Here is a 16505-nt window from a genome sequence, read left to right as displayed (position 1 = left end):
TAGGAGGCATCTTTGACTTTCCCACCAAATTGACACACGTGTCACCTTTTCATTAAGGCCTGCCCTTGCCATCCTACCTAGAGTTTCTATCTTTTCTCTGACTCCCCTTACTCCCTCCCATTTTTAAGTTTTCCTCCCTAGGACGTTTCACCCTTTGACGTGCTCCATGAGGACAGGGATTTTGGTCCGTCCATTGCTTAGCCTGGTAAGCGGCACGGGGAGAAACTCAGGAAATGTCTGTTGAATGGACGATGACGGCACTGAAGGCTAAGGTGGTCCTGGCAGCAAAGCAAGGCGGAGAGGGGAATGGGGGCGGAGGAGGGAGCCTTCTCAGCCAAGGGAACAATCAGTGCAAGGCAGGGGAGTCAAGGATCCACCTTGTTCTAGAACAGTGCCACCCAGTTCAGTTCAACATTAGCCCTGCATTAGCCCGGGCAGAGAGTTCACGGGGCTGCCGCACGTCGCGGGGTCGGGGCGGAGCCCACACCACCGAATGCATGCTGCATGTACGTGTCTGTGACCACAGACTGTGGGCTCACGGGGGCAGAAGCTGCTGCTGCCCCGCCTGTGACCCAGCGGCCCGGGCCTCCCTTCCTGTCACTCCTGAGGGACTGGCGTGGAGGAGACTGAAGCAGCACAGCCTGGGCAGGAGCAGTGGGAGGGGGCCCAGCAGACAGTCCCAGGTCCCCTGGGCCAGAGTGGGGTCAGAGGGCTTCCCAGCTCCACGCCCTACACAAGGAGGCCTGTGACATGGAAGGCAACCCCCTGGGACACCAAGGAGCTCCCCTGAGAAGCCCATCTTGCCCTGACTTAGTAAGTGGAAAACTGGCACAAGGATGTTATGGGGAAAAAAACCCCAATCATCCCATGAGTTGGGTGGGAGCTCAGCTAACTGTCCTCCAGGACCCAACTGTTCTCACGTGTGATGAGGTGTCGCTAAGACTGCAGCTGGGAGCCCTGGATCCAGCCTCCGGCCAGGACACGGAGGGCCCGAAGAGAACCCTGGGCAGGGAGGCGTCTAAGACCTTGGTCTCCTTGGTCCCTGCTTGGCTGGGGCCCCGTCAGGAAAAGTCCTGCATTTTCTTTGTGAGAGACTGAGAAAGCGTCTGCCTTCCCAGGGTAGGGATCGGGTGGAGACGAAGCTTTCTGCTAGCAACAAGGCAAAGACCCAACTGTTTTCCTCTGGTCCTGATCTCCCCTCTTCTTTTCTGTTAATTCACACACTAAAAATTATTAGAAATTAATATAGCCTGGGTAAACACATTTGTATCCTTTTAAACTTGCAAGACCTTCCCGTGAAAACAATTGAATACATAACACAAAGGCCCATTTTCTTTGGGAGACATCGATCATTTCCCAGGTGAAAGGCAGCATAAATACGTTCTAAGTAAGAGGCACATTCACAAAAGTACCAAGCTGGAGTAATAAACAGATTCGGGAGATTATGATTGTGTTTTGGGAAGGAATCGTTACTTGTCTGAACCGTGGGGAGGTCAAGGGTGTTTTTAATTTAATGGATTCATCATTTATGTCTGAAGTTTTCGCTCCTTTCTATGAAAGCAGTGCCGGAGGTTTGCATGAAGTTATAAATCATGTCAGTGTTCAGGCCTCATCTCTGGGAGGCCTTCTATGGGGAAGTTCTATTAATCATTTGAGAGAGGAAGTAGTTGCCTGGAAGGGTTCCCTTGAGCAAACCACGTCAAGGCAGAGTCATGGATGGGGAAGCCTCAGAAGATGGTGGCCCAGCCTGTGGATGGGGTCCTGCCCCTGCCACTAGGGAGTGGGGCAGCTCCAGGCAGAAGTCTATTTTATTCCTTGCTTTGGCAGCTTCCTCTGGGTCTTGATTTTCTCATCTGTATACTGGGTGGGAAGCTCCCTGAGGGGCCACCAGCTCAAATCATCTTTCTCCACCACTGACTGTTAAATATGGCTTGAGAGAAAACAAAATCTCCCCCATATCTGTCCCACCTCTGACTCTGAATTGTATCCGGCCAGGCATTTCCCAAGTACCTGACACATAGCTCATCAGGCCTGCGAAGCAGGAGGGACTGCAGTTGTCTTCACTTCACAGGTGAGTTTACTCACCTAAGACTGCATGTCAAGGAAGTACCAGCACTGGGACTTGAACCCAGGTCTCTCTGGCTCACAGTTCATGTCTTGACTCTGTGACAGAGAAGTTGCCACTCAGGTCTGCACTGTGTCTCGGGTAGAACAGCCCTACCCAGCTCCTGTTTGTGGGAGTGGGATCTCCGTCTCTTGGGCCCACCGGCCACACACTGCCTGCCCAGCACATCTGCTGTTCACCTGGAGTTTTCTGAGCCCTAAGTGAGGCAGGGAGCTGGCCAGGGCCTCCTCCCGCACTTCATCATCCTCCGCTTCCTGTCCTCCCTCTGACCAAAGAGAACCCAGCCGGAGGAGCTGACAGAGAACATCGCTCCCTGTCTGTGTGTCCTTAGCTCAGCACAGGCTGTCTGTTAGGCCAAGAAGGGCCCAAACCCAACCCCCCGCAGCACAGCTGGGCGACAGCACTGAATGCTACACAAGCTGCTCAGGGACGTCTTTCACGCTTGTGACTCATGCTTGGGATGATGGTGAAAAGGAACACATCCCACAGGTGAATCTGTTACTAGGTTCTCACTCCTTTTTCACGAGGTACCTCAGCCAGGCAGTGTTCCTTCCCTCCTGAGCACACACGGCGCCTTGTCAGCCCTCCCAGGTCTTCTTGCCCGGAAGCTCTGCATGCCCACCGCCTCTGAGAGCCTTCCAGCAGCACAGCCCTCCCGGACCTCTCCTGGGAAGCCCTGCAGCATCAGGTGTCTGCATGTGACCTACTGAGCCCACTGGGAGCTGGATGACCAAGCCAGTGGTTCACCAACCTCAGTCCTGCTGAGGACAGGGCTGCCCTTATATCTACGCCATGGGTCCTTTATCAGATGCTTGCTAGGTCAGCTGTTTCTGACCAGGCCTGTGCTCAGCACCAGGGCCGGGATAAAGGAGGCAGGGTTCCTATCCCCCCCAGTGTGCCCCCCACAGCAGAGCAACACTGACCTGCCAACTGATCATACCTGCAACCTACATCTGGATTCTCCAATAGCAACAATGCAATGTCCTGGCGGGGCAGGGAGGGGAGGTAGAGCAGGGTGAGGCAGGAAAGGCGGCAAGAGTCTAGGCTTCGTGATGGTGCTGACCTGGCAGTGCGACCGCACAGCTGCTGCAGGGCTGGCGGCTCTACCAGTGCAGGCCTCTAAGAGAAATGCGTGGAGTTTGATCATAGAGTGAGTGTAGGAGCTGCATTTGGCACTGGGGACAGCACTGACCCGACAGCGAGCCACAATCCAGGTGTGTGACCTAGAAGTTGGCGGATCTGCACTGGTAGAGGGCAGAGAAACTGGGGAACTCCAGGGCAGAGCAATGACATTCCCACAGCTAAAGTGGGGACAAGGGTAGAGGCAGCGAAGAGTACTTAAAGTGCTCCAATCCCACCTCCCAAGCGCCACAGCTCAGAAACAGGTCTCGGAGCCTCCATGCCAACAAGAGGGGAACAGACCTGGCCCCTGTCAGGGCTGTGACAACCACAGAAGGAAAACGAGGCCCTGCTCAACAACCAGGGCAGGCTCTGGTCATCCCAACACTGGCCACACACATGGGATAACAGCCAGCACACACGGAAGAAAGACATTGCAACCATCCATACTAAAAACAGACCTCATAACAAAATTATTAGAGGCACACAGTCTACGCAGGAACACATCCTCTTTAAAAAAGAAAAAAACAGCCCTTCAGGACCACAGTAGGTGGCTGATACTCTGTAATCCATTGTGCCAGAGAGAGATAAATAAAATGAAGAAGCAGAGGAACTACTCCCAACTAAAAGAACAAGAGAAGTCTCCTGAGAGAATGATCAATGAAATAGACCTCGATAGTCTACTAGATCATGACTTCAAAAAGGGGATGATAAAAGCACTGAAGGAAATAAGAGAGACTAAGAATAGAGAGAGAATACTATAGAACCTATAAAGAGGAGCCAATTAAAAACAGCAAACTCACTGGCTAAGAGCTGAGCAAAAGGCAGTCAAAAGTAGACAAGACAATGCACAGGAATGAATAGGTGACTTAAAAGACAGGATAACAGAAGTCACCCAATCAGAACAGCAGACAGAAAAGCAAGTAAAAACCAATGAAAGCAATATAAGGGATCTATGAGATAATATAAAGTGTGCCAACCTACGCATAATAGGGATTCCACAAGAAGAAAGAGAAAAGGGGATTGAAAAGGAATTTGAAGAAATCATGACTGAAAACTTTCCAAATGTGAAGAAGGAAACAGATATCTAAGTACAGGAAGTACAGAGGGTTCCCAACAAGAAGAACCCAAACAGACCTACACCATGACATATTATAATTAATATGGCCAAGGTTAAAGATAAAGAAATGATTCTAAAGGCAGCAAGAGAAAAACAAAGAGTCAGTTACAAGGGAACCCCCATAAGGCTTTCAGCTGATTTCTCAACACAAACTTTGTAGGCCAGAAGGGAGTGGCAGGATATATTCAAAGTTCTGAATGAAAAAAAGCTGCAACCTAGGATACTCTATCCAGCAAGGCTATCCTTTAGAATAGAAGGAGAGAGAAAGAATTTCACAGACAAGCAAAAACTGAAAGAATTCAGCAATAATAAACCTATGCTGCAAGAAATATTGAAAGGTCTACTCTAAATAGAAAAGAAGCTGGGTGCTATAGAAAGGAGAAAACCATAATTGGAAAGGCGATAACTACAGCTACAACAAAATAAACATGAAGATGTAAAAGAGGACATCAAAATCATTAAAAGTGGGAAAGGGGAGCAAGAAAATACAGATTAAAATTTTTTTTCATTCTTTTTAGGATGCCTTTGAGCTTATATAACTATCAGTTTAAAGCAAACAGATGTAGTAATGGGTTAATACATTCGTAAAACAGGGTAACCACAGATCCAAGGCATACAATAGAGTCATAAAAACCAAAAAGAAACCAAGATAATACAAAAGAAAATTATCAAACCACAAAAAGAAAAAGAAAAAGGAAGGAACAAAGAGGAAATACCAAATCAAGTGGAAAACTAAGTTCAAAATGTCAGTAAACATACATCTATCAATAATTACCATAAATGTCAATGGACTAAATGCTCCAATCAAAAGACACAGAGTGGTAGATTAGATAATTAAACAAGAACCTACAATATGTGGCATACGAGAGACCCACTTTAGGGAGAAGGACACACACAGATTGAGAATGAGAGGATGGAAAAAATATTTCATGCAAATGGAAATGACAAGAAAGCAGGAGTAGCAGTACTGATTTCAGACAAAACAGACTTTAAAACAAAGGCCATAGAAAAAGATAAAGGAGGACACTACACAATGATTAAAGGAGTAATACAAGATGAGAATATTATACTTATTAACATATATGCACCCAATATAGAAGCACCTAAATATATAAAACAAATACTAACATACATAAAGGGAGAAATTGATGGGAACACAATCATAGTAGGAGATTTTAACACCCCATTAACATCATTGGACAGGTCTTCTAGACAGAAAATCAATAAGGCAACAGAGATGCCAAATGACACAATAGTACAGTTAGACTTGGTTGATATTTTTAGGACATTACATCCCCCAAAAAACAGAATATATATTCTTTTCAAGTGCACATGGAACATTCTTTAGGATAGATTATGTACTCGGGCACAAGAGAAGCCTCAACAAATTTAAGAGGATAGAAATTATTTCAAATATCTTTTGTGATCACAATGCCATGAAACTAGAAATCAACCACAGAAAAACAAAGGAGAAAAAAACAACAGCATGGAGATTAAACAATATTCTACCAAAAAACCAATGGGTCAATGACAAAATCAAAGAAGAAATTAAAAAATATGTTGAGACAAATGGCGATGAAAACACAACCACACAAAATCTATTGGGTGTAGCAAAAGCAGTGCTAAGAGGGAAGTTTATAGCGATACAGGCCTTCCTCAAAATACAAGAACAATCTCAAGTAAACAACCTAACCTATTACCTAAAAGAATTAGAAAAAGAAGAGCAAACAAAAGCAAAAGTCAGCAGAAGGAAGGAAATAATAAAGATCAGGGAGGAAATAAATAGAGATTAAAAATAGAAAAAATATCAATCAAACCAAGAGCTGATTTTTTTTTGAAATTGACAAACCTCTGCCCAGGCTCACCAATAAGAAGAGAGAGAACACACAATAAAAAACAAAATAAGAAAGGAAAATGCAGAAATTACAACCAATACCACAGAAATACAAAAACCATAAGAGAATACTAGGAACAACTATATGGAAACACAATGGACAACCTAGAAGAAATGGACAAGTTTCTGGAAACATCAGACTACCAAGACTGAATCAAGAAGAAATAGACCACTTGAACATAGGATCACTAGAAATAAAATAGAATTAGCAATAAAATACCTCCCTGAAAACAAAAGTCCAGGACCAGATGGCTTCACTGGGGAATTCTATCAAACATACAAAGAAGAACTCATACTGGGCCTTCTCAAACTCTTCCAAAAGACTGAAAAGGAGGGAGTACTCCTAAATTCATTCTATGAAGCCACCATCACCCTGATACCAAAACCAGACAAAGACACTACCAAAAAAGAAAATTACAGGTCAGTGTCACTTGATGAACACAGATGCAAAAATCCTCAACAGAATTTTAGCAAACAGAATCCAACAGCACATAAAAAAGATCATACACCATGATCAAGTTGGATTTATCCCAGGGACACAAGGATGGTTCAACATACACAGCAAGTCAATCAATATGATACACCATATCAACAAGAGAAAGGACAAAAATCACATGATTATCTCAATAGATGCAGAAAAAGCACTTGATAAAATTCAACACCCATTTACAATAAAAACTCTCACCAAAGTGGGCATAGAGGAAACATATTTCAACATGATAAGAGGTATTTATGACAAACCCACAGCTAGCATAGTACTCAATGGTGAAAAACTGAAAGCCTTCCCACTAAATCTGCAACAAGACAAGACAAGGATACCCACTCTCACTGCTACTATTCAATATAGGATTGGAAGCCCTAGCCATAGCAAATAGACGAGAAAAAGAAACAAAAGGGATCCAAATTGGAACTGAAGAAGTAAAATTGTCATTATATGCAGATGACATGATACTATACATAGAAAAAGATAAATGCTCCACACAAAAACTACTAGAGCTGATAAAAAGAATTTGGCAAGGTAGCAGGATACAAGATTAACATACAGAAATCAGTTGCATTTCTTTACACTAACAATGAAATATCACAAAAGGAAAGTAAAGAAACAATCCCTTTTAAAATAACATCCAAAACAATAAAATATTTATGAATAAATATGACCAAGGAGGTGAAATAATTATACATGGACAACTACAAAACACTGACTAAGGAAACTGAAGATGACTTAAAGAAATGGAAAGATATCCCATGCTCTTGGACTGGAATAATCAATAACATTAAAATGGCCACACGCCCAAGACAATCTACAGATTTAATGTGATCCCCATCAAATTACCTAGGACATTCTTCACAGAACTAGAAAAAACAATCCTAAAATTTATATGGAGTTAAAAAAGACCAAGAATTGCCAAAACAATATTGTAAAAGAACAAGGCTAGAGGAATAATCCTCCCAGACTTCAGACAATACTAGAGAGCTACAGTAATCAAAACAGCAAGGTATTAGCATAAAAACAGACATATGGATCAATGGAACAGAATAGAGAGCCCAGAAATAAACCCACAGACCTGTGGTCAATTAACCTTCAACAAAGGAGGCAAGAATATACAATGGAGAAAAGACAGTCTCTTCAGCAAACAGTGTTGAGAAAACCGGACAGCTATGTAAATCAATGAAGTTAGAACACTCCCTCACACCGCACATAAAGATAAACTCAAAATGGCTTAAAGACTTCTACGTAAGACAAGACACTATAAATCTCTTAGAAGAAAACACAGGCAAAACATTCTCTGACATAAATCTCAGCAATGTTCTCCTAGGGCTGTCTAGAAATAAGAGCAAAAATAGAAAAAAATGGGACCTAATTAAACTTATAAGCTTTTGCACAGCACAGGAAACCATAAGCAAAACAACATGACAACCTATAGAATGGGAGAAAATATTTGCTAAAAATGAGACTGACAAGGGCCTAATTTCCAAAATATATAAACAGCTCATACAACTTAATAACAAACAAACAACCCAATCCAAAAATGGGAAGGAGACCTAAACAAGCAATTCTCCAATGAAGACATACAAGTGGCCAATAGGCACATGAAAAAATGCTCAATATTGCTAATTATCAGAGAAATGCAAATCAAAACTACAATGAGGTATCACCTCACATCAGTCAGACTAGCCATCATTCAAAAGTCCACAAATGACAAATGCTGGAGAGGGTGTGGAGAAAAAGGGAACCTTCCTACACTGTTGGTGGGAATGTAGTTTGGTGCAGCCATTATGGAAAATAGTATGGAGATTCTTCAAAGGACTAAAAATAGACCTACTATATGATCCAGCAATCCCACTCCTGGGCATATATCCAGGGGGAACCTTAATTCAAAAAGATACATGCACCCCAATATTCATAGCAGCACCTTTTACAACAGCCAAGACATGGAAACAACCTAAATTGTCCATCAACAGATAACTGGATAAAGAAGTTGTGGTACATTTATACAATGGAATACTACTCAGCCATAAAGACTAATAAAATAATGCCATTTGCAGCAACATGGATGGCTCTGGAGATTGTCATTCTAAGTAAGCCAGAAAGAGAAAGAAAAATACCATATGGTATCACTTATATGTGGGATCTAAAAAAGGACAAACTTACAAAACAGAAACAGACTCACAGATTGCAAAACAAACTTATGGTTACCAGCGGGGCAAGGGGGTGAGAAGGGATAAAATGGGACTTCAAGATTTGCAGATATTAACCAATATATATAAAATAGATAAACAAGTTCATACTGTATAGTACAAGAACTGTATTCAATATCTTGTAGTAAATTATGGTAAAAAAAAGAATGAAAACGAATATATGTATGTTCATGTATGACTGAAGCATTGTGCTGTATACCAACCAGATACTGACAACACTGTAAACTGACTATACTTCAATAAAATATATATATAAGAAAAAAATAAAATTAAATTAAAAACAAAAGAGGCTTTGGTGTCAAGATCTGTTGTTCAGTTACTAACTATAGGGCTGGAGGTCTGGGGCAAATCACCTAACCTCTCTGAGCCCGTTTCCTCATCTGTGAAACAGGAGTGGTGCCCAGCAGGTACTCAGTAGGTGTTCCTATTGTAATTGTGTCTTTCATATCATTCTATTTTCAACCACACCTTCCGACACAGGTATGACAGTTTTTGTTCTCAGTCAACACAGCAAGATTAACTTCTGGAATACTTTGAAAACTTATTCCGGGGTCAGCAGGCAACAGACCCCTGTCTTTGGGAGGCAACACCAGCTTTACTTTAGTACAGTGCTCCTGTGAGGGAGCTGGTGAATGAACCCAAATGCCACCCCCAAGAACATGGAGGTCAGCCCAGCCCAGAGACCTCAGGTGCCTGTGGAGCTAGGACCATCCAAGTGGCCCGGCCCAGCCCAGCTTTCGGGAGCCGAGCACAGTGAGCGCCGTAATGAGGGAGAAAACCCACCACAGAACATGGAGGTCCCAGTGTGCTGCTGCCTGACTCCAGTACTCAGGCTGGGAGAGAAGTCGTAAATCTCTCAGCAATTAGGAAATAGGTCTCAAGTGGGCCTCTCTCTGGATCTCAGTGGTGGAGGTTTTTCTGGTTAGACTCCCCAGGGCCCAAAGCAGCCTCTTGATAACTGCTGGGCAGTGGGTGTGGTGAGGTGGGAGTGAAGGGCGAGGCTCAAACAGGACCCCCCAGGGCCAGCTGCAGTCTACCTCCCGCCCAGGTAGCGACAGGGAGCAGCCCATTGTCTCCTCTGGGCCCAGCAACATCTCACTGTCTGTGGGCCTGGGCGTCACGCCCAGATTTGGCGCCAGGAGTGCAGAACTGGTTCATTCACACCATGAGCTCTGCCTCAGAATTCTGGGCTAACACGGGCCCAAGGGCCCTCCCAGCACCGTGCACCTGCCATTAATGTACTGAAGGTGTTTCAGACCACAGACTCTCTTCCAGAAGCCCGAGGTGAGGACAGGCCCCTACCCATGAGTTACTCTGGGTCCTGGACAGGTGACTTCCCTCCCCTCCCCACAGATTTGTTCTGGAGGAAATGAAGGGGACCAGGCTCAAGTCCTCTCCTTGTGCCTTTGGTTCTTATGAGGTAGGGGCAGGATGCAAAGGGCTGGATTGAGGTTCTGGGACCACTGGGTGATTCCCTTTCCTGGGCTGGTCTGAGGACCTGAGGGACCTGGGCCAAACCACATGGAGTTGTTCTGCAACCACACATTCACGGACATTATACGCTGCTGGGCACAGCTTGCCAGCTGTGGATGGTAAAGCCCTCTTTAACTAGGAGCTAGGAACCCCTGGGTTCTTTCTGATGAAATACAGAAACTTCATTGTACGCCTGGATTCAAGCCAACAAGCACAGCCACAACCCCCCCTCCCCACTCAACTTAAGTATGTCCCAGCTCAGGGAAATACTAATAAAATATGGCTTAGGCATGCATGAACATAAAAGTCCCTAAAACATCCTACAGAACAAATGCAGAGAAAACTGAGCTCATTCCTTTGTCCTTAAACGACTGTCACCCAGGATCTTAGAGGTCAGTGACATGGAACCTTATGATGTAATCATTCTTGACACCGTGCTCACTTCATCTCAGAACTGAAGGCGTAGACACCAGCAGGCACAAAGGATCTGGGAGCTTTCACATCATTCCCTGCTGCACGGACACCCTGCTCAAGCCTGTTGGGTGATAGCAATGATGCTCAGCTGGGCTTGGCTGGACACGTCTGATTGCCCTGAGGTGCTAATCTGCCGTGGCACTGTGACAGCTTGTTTGTTGTGATGGCTGGAGTGGCCAGCAGTGTGACAGAGGTCAGAGCACAAGCCCTGGGTCTAGCATGGCATCTACCAGTGGTGTGACCCCAGGCAAATGACCTTACCGAGAGACTCGTCCCTACGGTGGGTTAAAGTATACCGACTCGGAGAGTCCACGTGCTGTGCTAGCCCAGGGACTGGCCAGGGAAAGTGCGCAGGACAGGCTGGCTGTTGTAACTGTTATGCGGTCATCAGCAGGGGTTAATTCTTCCTAATTTCTAGGAGTCCTGACTTTTGAGTAGCAAAGACGAACTTGCTAAGCCTGCTGAGGTTCTGCTTGGCTGGGCCCAAGCTGAGGCTTGTTGAGCCTCTCGGGGAGCGAAATGAGAACCAGCCCCTGTCGGAGGGAGTAAGGCCTCCCAACTGGACAAGTGATACAGGTCCACAGCACCTGAAGGAGGAGGGGTGTGTTCTAGACAGAGTCTGCTTCTCACTAGCCAGCACGTCACCTGCAGGGCACACTCCACATTCCACAGGGGCCTGCTGGAGCTGCTAGGCCTGACTCACCTAAATGACTCAAGCCCTCCCACCTGGACTCACTTCATCAGCGGAGGCTTTGGGTGAAGCCAGACCTGGAAATGAGTGGGCAGACTCTGCCTCTGCCCCACCCCCACCCCCTTGCCCAGCGCCCTTTACTCATGGGAGAGATGGGATACTTTGGGATCAGGTATTAAAAACAGCGAATGCAGGAGGGGAAGGAGGGTTGTTCTGAGCATCATTTGGGGAGCGCTTTTGGGGGCGACATGCATGGAGCCATTTACTAACCATTCACCTGCAGGACGTGGGTCTGAAACAGCTGCTCGTAGCCAGAGGCGTGACAGGTATAATTGCCCATGTGGATGGTGGTCACCTTGGTGATGTAGAGGGAGTCGTCCTCTCCAAAGTCCTGCGTAGGCAAGGGAGACAACCAGATTGGTTTCTCTGCTGAGTAGGCTTGGGAAAGATAGCCAGGTCTCCAGTTTTGCAGGAAAACAGAAACCGGGCAGCTGCAAGAGTCTTCCTTTCTGCCTGGCCCCTCGCTCAGCCAGAGTGGCCTGCAGGGCTGGGCAGCAGAACCTCCATCTCTCTTTCGTGTTGCTTGCACAGACCCGCAGACCTGGTACATCCTTTTAAGGCCTCCTTCACCTTCTCTGTGAGGCTGCTCGAACCTTCCCCAGCACAGACGGCCCTCTCAATTTCTATAACTGGGCTCACCTGCCCCTCCTGTTAATCTGGCTGCTGATTCACTGGTTTGCTGGGGGCTCTTATCCACCTGCTGAGAAGCTCTGGAGCGAGGCCTCCTCCAGGGCTGGGAAACTTTTTCTTAAAGGACCAGAGAGCAAATATTTTGGCTTTGTGTGCCATAGGGTTTCCATCAAGTACTCACCCCTGCCTTGTAGCATGAAAATAGCCATACAGGTGCCTAAATTGATGGATATCACTATGTTCCAATGAAACTTTAGTTTTTAAAAAAGGTGGTGGTCTGGATTTGGCCCACGGGCTGTAGTTTGCCTACCATTGGTTGAGATCTCACCTCCATCCCCAAAATAACTGCAGGCAGCTTGCAGAGATCTGGATAACCCAAGAGAAGGGAAATAGAATTCTGAAGAAAATGAGGGCAAACAGAAAACAAGGGCAGGGACATAAAAGAGAGGTGGGAGGGGCCGATGCCAGGGGTCCCACGAGAAATGGCTCAGTCAGCCTTGTCCCTGTGACCTCTGCAGCCTCACAAGGTGGGAGCCTATTGGGCCAGCATAGGGGATGGGCAGGAGGGGGCGGGGGAATGGGCAGGAGAGGGCTGTGGGCCGGTCAGAGCACTCCCCCAGGCCTTTCCAGCGGACTGCATTCCTTCCTGCAGAACCACGCACAGTGCTGGCTCCATCCAGGCACCACTGCAGACATGCCAGGGAATGGAATTACCTGGTGTTTCAGGGAGACCCCTCTTTAGGTTTGGCTTTGGCTACCAAACATCTCTGAGGTGTGGTGTCACAGCTGACGGGACAGAGGAGGTCCTGGCTCACTGGTGACAAACAGGACTGGGTAGTGTCGGCTGTGAGGACTGACAGGGAAGCCAAGAGCTGGCACTCAGGAGACTCAGGTTTTACCTAGAACTCTGTCACTGACCAAATGGCCCTTCATCCTTCTGGGCTCTGGTTTCCTCGTCTGTAAGTTGCAGACAATTGATATGCCCTGTCTACCTTGTGGGGTGTTGTGGAGATCTGGCAAGAGAATGCCTGTGAGTACATTTTCCAATGAGGGGAGCAGGACATACATAAGGGACACTAGTTTTCTTATCATTACCAGAAGATGCAAAACTCCTCATGACCCCCTGGAGACAACACCAACCCATCCCACCTGCCGATCCCCCTGCCCATCCTAGGCTTCCTTTTTCCCACAGAAGCAATCTGGCAGCAGGAGGGTTGGAAGGCCACCGGTCAGTGTGGCACGGGGTCATCCAAGGGCATCTCCTGGTCCTTGTTTGCCTTCGTGCTCCTGCTCCCTGAAACGCTGGCCCTCTGCCTTGCTCATACCCTAGAGGCCTGGCCACAACCATCATGAGTCCTTTAAAGTTGTTTCTGGCTTTAAAGTTGTTTCCCCAGTGAGGGGGAACAGGCCCAGGAGAGGTTTGGCTTAGGGCACAAGCTGGAAGCAGGAGAGGGGCTGCATAGAACCTGCTCTCAGTATCAGACAGAAAATGCTCAGAAGTACTCCCAATGGAGTAAAATATTGGAGAAGGCTGCTGGAACCCTTAGAGTTTTCTCTGAGACATTGCTCTGCTTTAAAAAGCCCCATTCCTATCACTTGGTGGAAGCTTCAGTAATAAAAATAAAACACCAGATAGGTGATTTGTCCTGTGTCATAACAGAGTCATAAAGGGTTCATACCGGAGTTGCTTACGAAAAGTTAATGGTTAGTCGATTCTGGGGCTGACATATTTCTAATCTGAGCTGTTTCCTGGGTCAAAAACGAAGTCGGCAGGAAAACATGTTTTGCTTGCAGTCTCAGTGGCGGAGTGGTATCTTGAAAGAGGGCTGGGGAGCTGGGTGCAGCCTCCACCCTGGGGGCCCCTCAACACCTCACTTGCTTGGTTCCAGGACAGACTGTCTCAAAGGGCAACACCAGAGCTGTTTGCAGGGAGTCTGGTGCAGGGGGTCCCCTGGCATTTTCCCTCCATCTGCCTTCCTGAGCCTTTATACCCCCAAGCCCTTCCTAGCAGGAGAACCCTTGAAGCCAGTCTCAGGGTCTGGTACCCTTTCCTCCTGCTGCCACCGAGATGGGGTTGTGATCACTGCACTCCTCTGACTGAGAAGAGCTCCAAGGCCAAGGTTCCCACAGATCAACAGCAGACTGATGCCCAGAAATAATTGCAGCTCACCATCCTCATGAGCTGACTGTGTGCTGGGAAACTTGACACAGAGCGCCTTGTTTAAGCCTCAGAAAAAAACCCTGAAAACTATAAACCCATCCCCAAAGGGTGATAATGTAGAGCTCTCTTGCACAATTTATTCAGTCTGATCTCTCACCCCTTCCACTGCTACTGGCGTGGGCTACAGCACCATAGGCTTGTCTGGGGATGCACAGACCTCCACTGCTGCCCCTCTTTGGTCTGCCCTCCACACAGCCCACACCCCTCCTCACCCACAGTCACAGCCCTAGGGGGTCTGCAGGGACCACCTGCCATCCCCTCTCCACCTGACTTCTTTCACTCTTCCTTGCTCATTTCTCTCCAGCACTGCGGCCCCTTGCCGTTGCCTGGCATCCTGCCCCCTCAGAAACATTCTACTTGCTGGCCCCCGCACCCCCTGCGGCTATTGGTCTGGCTTGCTCCCCGCCCCCCCCCCCCCCCCGGCTTCAAGTCTGTTCAGCTGTTATCTGCTGGCTCTATATGTAACTCCACGGGGCACCTGGCACGCACTTACTACCACTCAGCATACGTTTGCTGCCTATCTCCCTGACTAGAATTGGGAGCTCCATGGGGGAGGGCAGGGACCCCCGTGCCCGGTGCTCACTGCTGTGTGGCCTAGTATGGGGCCAACACAGAGCGGGCCCTCAGTAGATATTCATAGAGCGGACTGGACCAGGCGCTGAGCAAGGCTTTCTGCAGGGACTGTGCCCTGGTTCTGGTTCTTTGGGTTTGACAGCGGAGGCTCCCACCTCCTGTCTTCCTATGCCCCCAAATGTTGCCAGTCACATGGGTCCAAACAAGGTGGTCTCACGTCTTGTCCCCGCTTCCCCAGCCTGACTCCTTCTCCGTGCTGCGTCCTCAGGCCTGGGAAGGCTGAGACGGCTCAACTCAGAGCAGCAGGCAGAGCCCGTGCGTGTAATCCCGCACTGGGCTGAAAAGCTCTCGTGAGCCCCTAACAAAGTCACTTAACCTCTCTGTCTTTCCTAACTGCTCCCGGGAGCAGAGGCATACCTCTTGGGTGATCACTCAGATGTGGAGTGGGGAGAGGCCACTTTTCAAGGACACGCAGGGCTGCTGGATGCATTAAGGCTCTACATGAAGCACCCAACTCATTACCAGCCTGTGACTTAGGCTCTGGGGAGAACTTGACTCTGTACTAAATAAAATATTGTCTCTGGGCTAAAACAATAGGCACCATATAATTATAGAAAGAAGTGCATACTATTTTTTGGAACATGAACACTGGCTACAGAAATCAAATTTACCTCATTGGGTGTGAGGAAATTACTTTAAAAACTGATTTATAAGGAGCTACATAAAACTAAAACCTGCAATCCTTCCTCTCCTGAAGGTTCTCCGAGATGTGTCTGAATACTGCTATCACTGCTTGATTGCATCTCTGTAATTGTCTTTTTATGGATGGCTTTTTTTTTCTCTGATGCATAGAAATGTATTAGCAAAATCAAGGTTCCTTCCAGAAATAAACAGATGCCAGATTAGACCATTCTTTGTATTGATGCACATCTGTCTTTGCAAAGGAGACAATTTTACTTAAAGATATTTTTTTGCCTTTTAAAAAGCTTTTCCTAAGTATCTGCCCTTAATAAAGAAAGTAATTAAATGAGACTTAAGTATTAAACAGCATTTAAGCAGAGGGAAGACGGAGGATGTTGTCATAGTGATACATGTGAGTCAGGTCTAAGTAATATGAAAATGAGCCACCAGTGCTGATTATTTTGTGACTAAATGTTAGATACAAGGACTCCAGAGTGGTTTCAGAGGTTAGGTTAAAGGTACTGTCAATGCTATAAGTTAAAACTCAGTTTAGAACATTTATTCAGAGCTTTTCTCCCTCTGCCCTTCTCAGGGGCACTCTTGGCTCTATTTGAAGAGGATGAAGTAAAGGAGAGAGTCTTTCCCCCTATGCTTGTTTGACTCTGGCCCCCAGAATTTCACTAACCCTAACATCCCACCTGCATAATCATTCAAACGCAGTGGGCCCAAACACTGAGCGACGCA

At 46.8% G+C, this 16505-nt stretch overlaps 1 protein-coding gene across 6 annotated transcripts in view; it reads right to left on the bottom strand.

Moving 5' to 3' along the window:
* FSTL4 (follistatin like 4) overlaps positions 1 to 16505 on the bottom strand; it is a 471313-nt gene that overhangs the window by 46712 nt on the left and 408096 nt on the right. For all 6 annotated transcript variants that reach the window (XM_072957366.1, XM_072957368.1, XM_072957375.1 and 3 more), the window contains one exon: positions 11867 to 11987. In XM_072957366.1, coding sequence (XP_072813467.1) covers positions 11867 to 11987 — 121 coding nt within the window. The remainder of the gene's footprint in view (positions 1 to 11866; positions 11988 to 16505) is intronic.

This window comes from Vicugna pacos, chromosome 3 (genome assembly GCF_048564905.1).
Source record: "Vicugna pacos chromosome 3, VicPac4, whole genome shotgun sequence".
NCBI classification, from domain to species: domain Eukaryota; kingdom Metazoa; phylum Chordata; class Mammalia; order Artiodactyla; family Camelidae; genus Vicugna; species Vicugna pacos.
The sequence above is the reverse complement of the archived record's forward strand: the minus strand, read 5'-3'. Positions and strand labels throughout refer to the sequence as shown.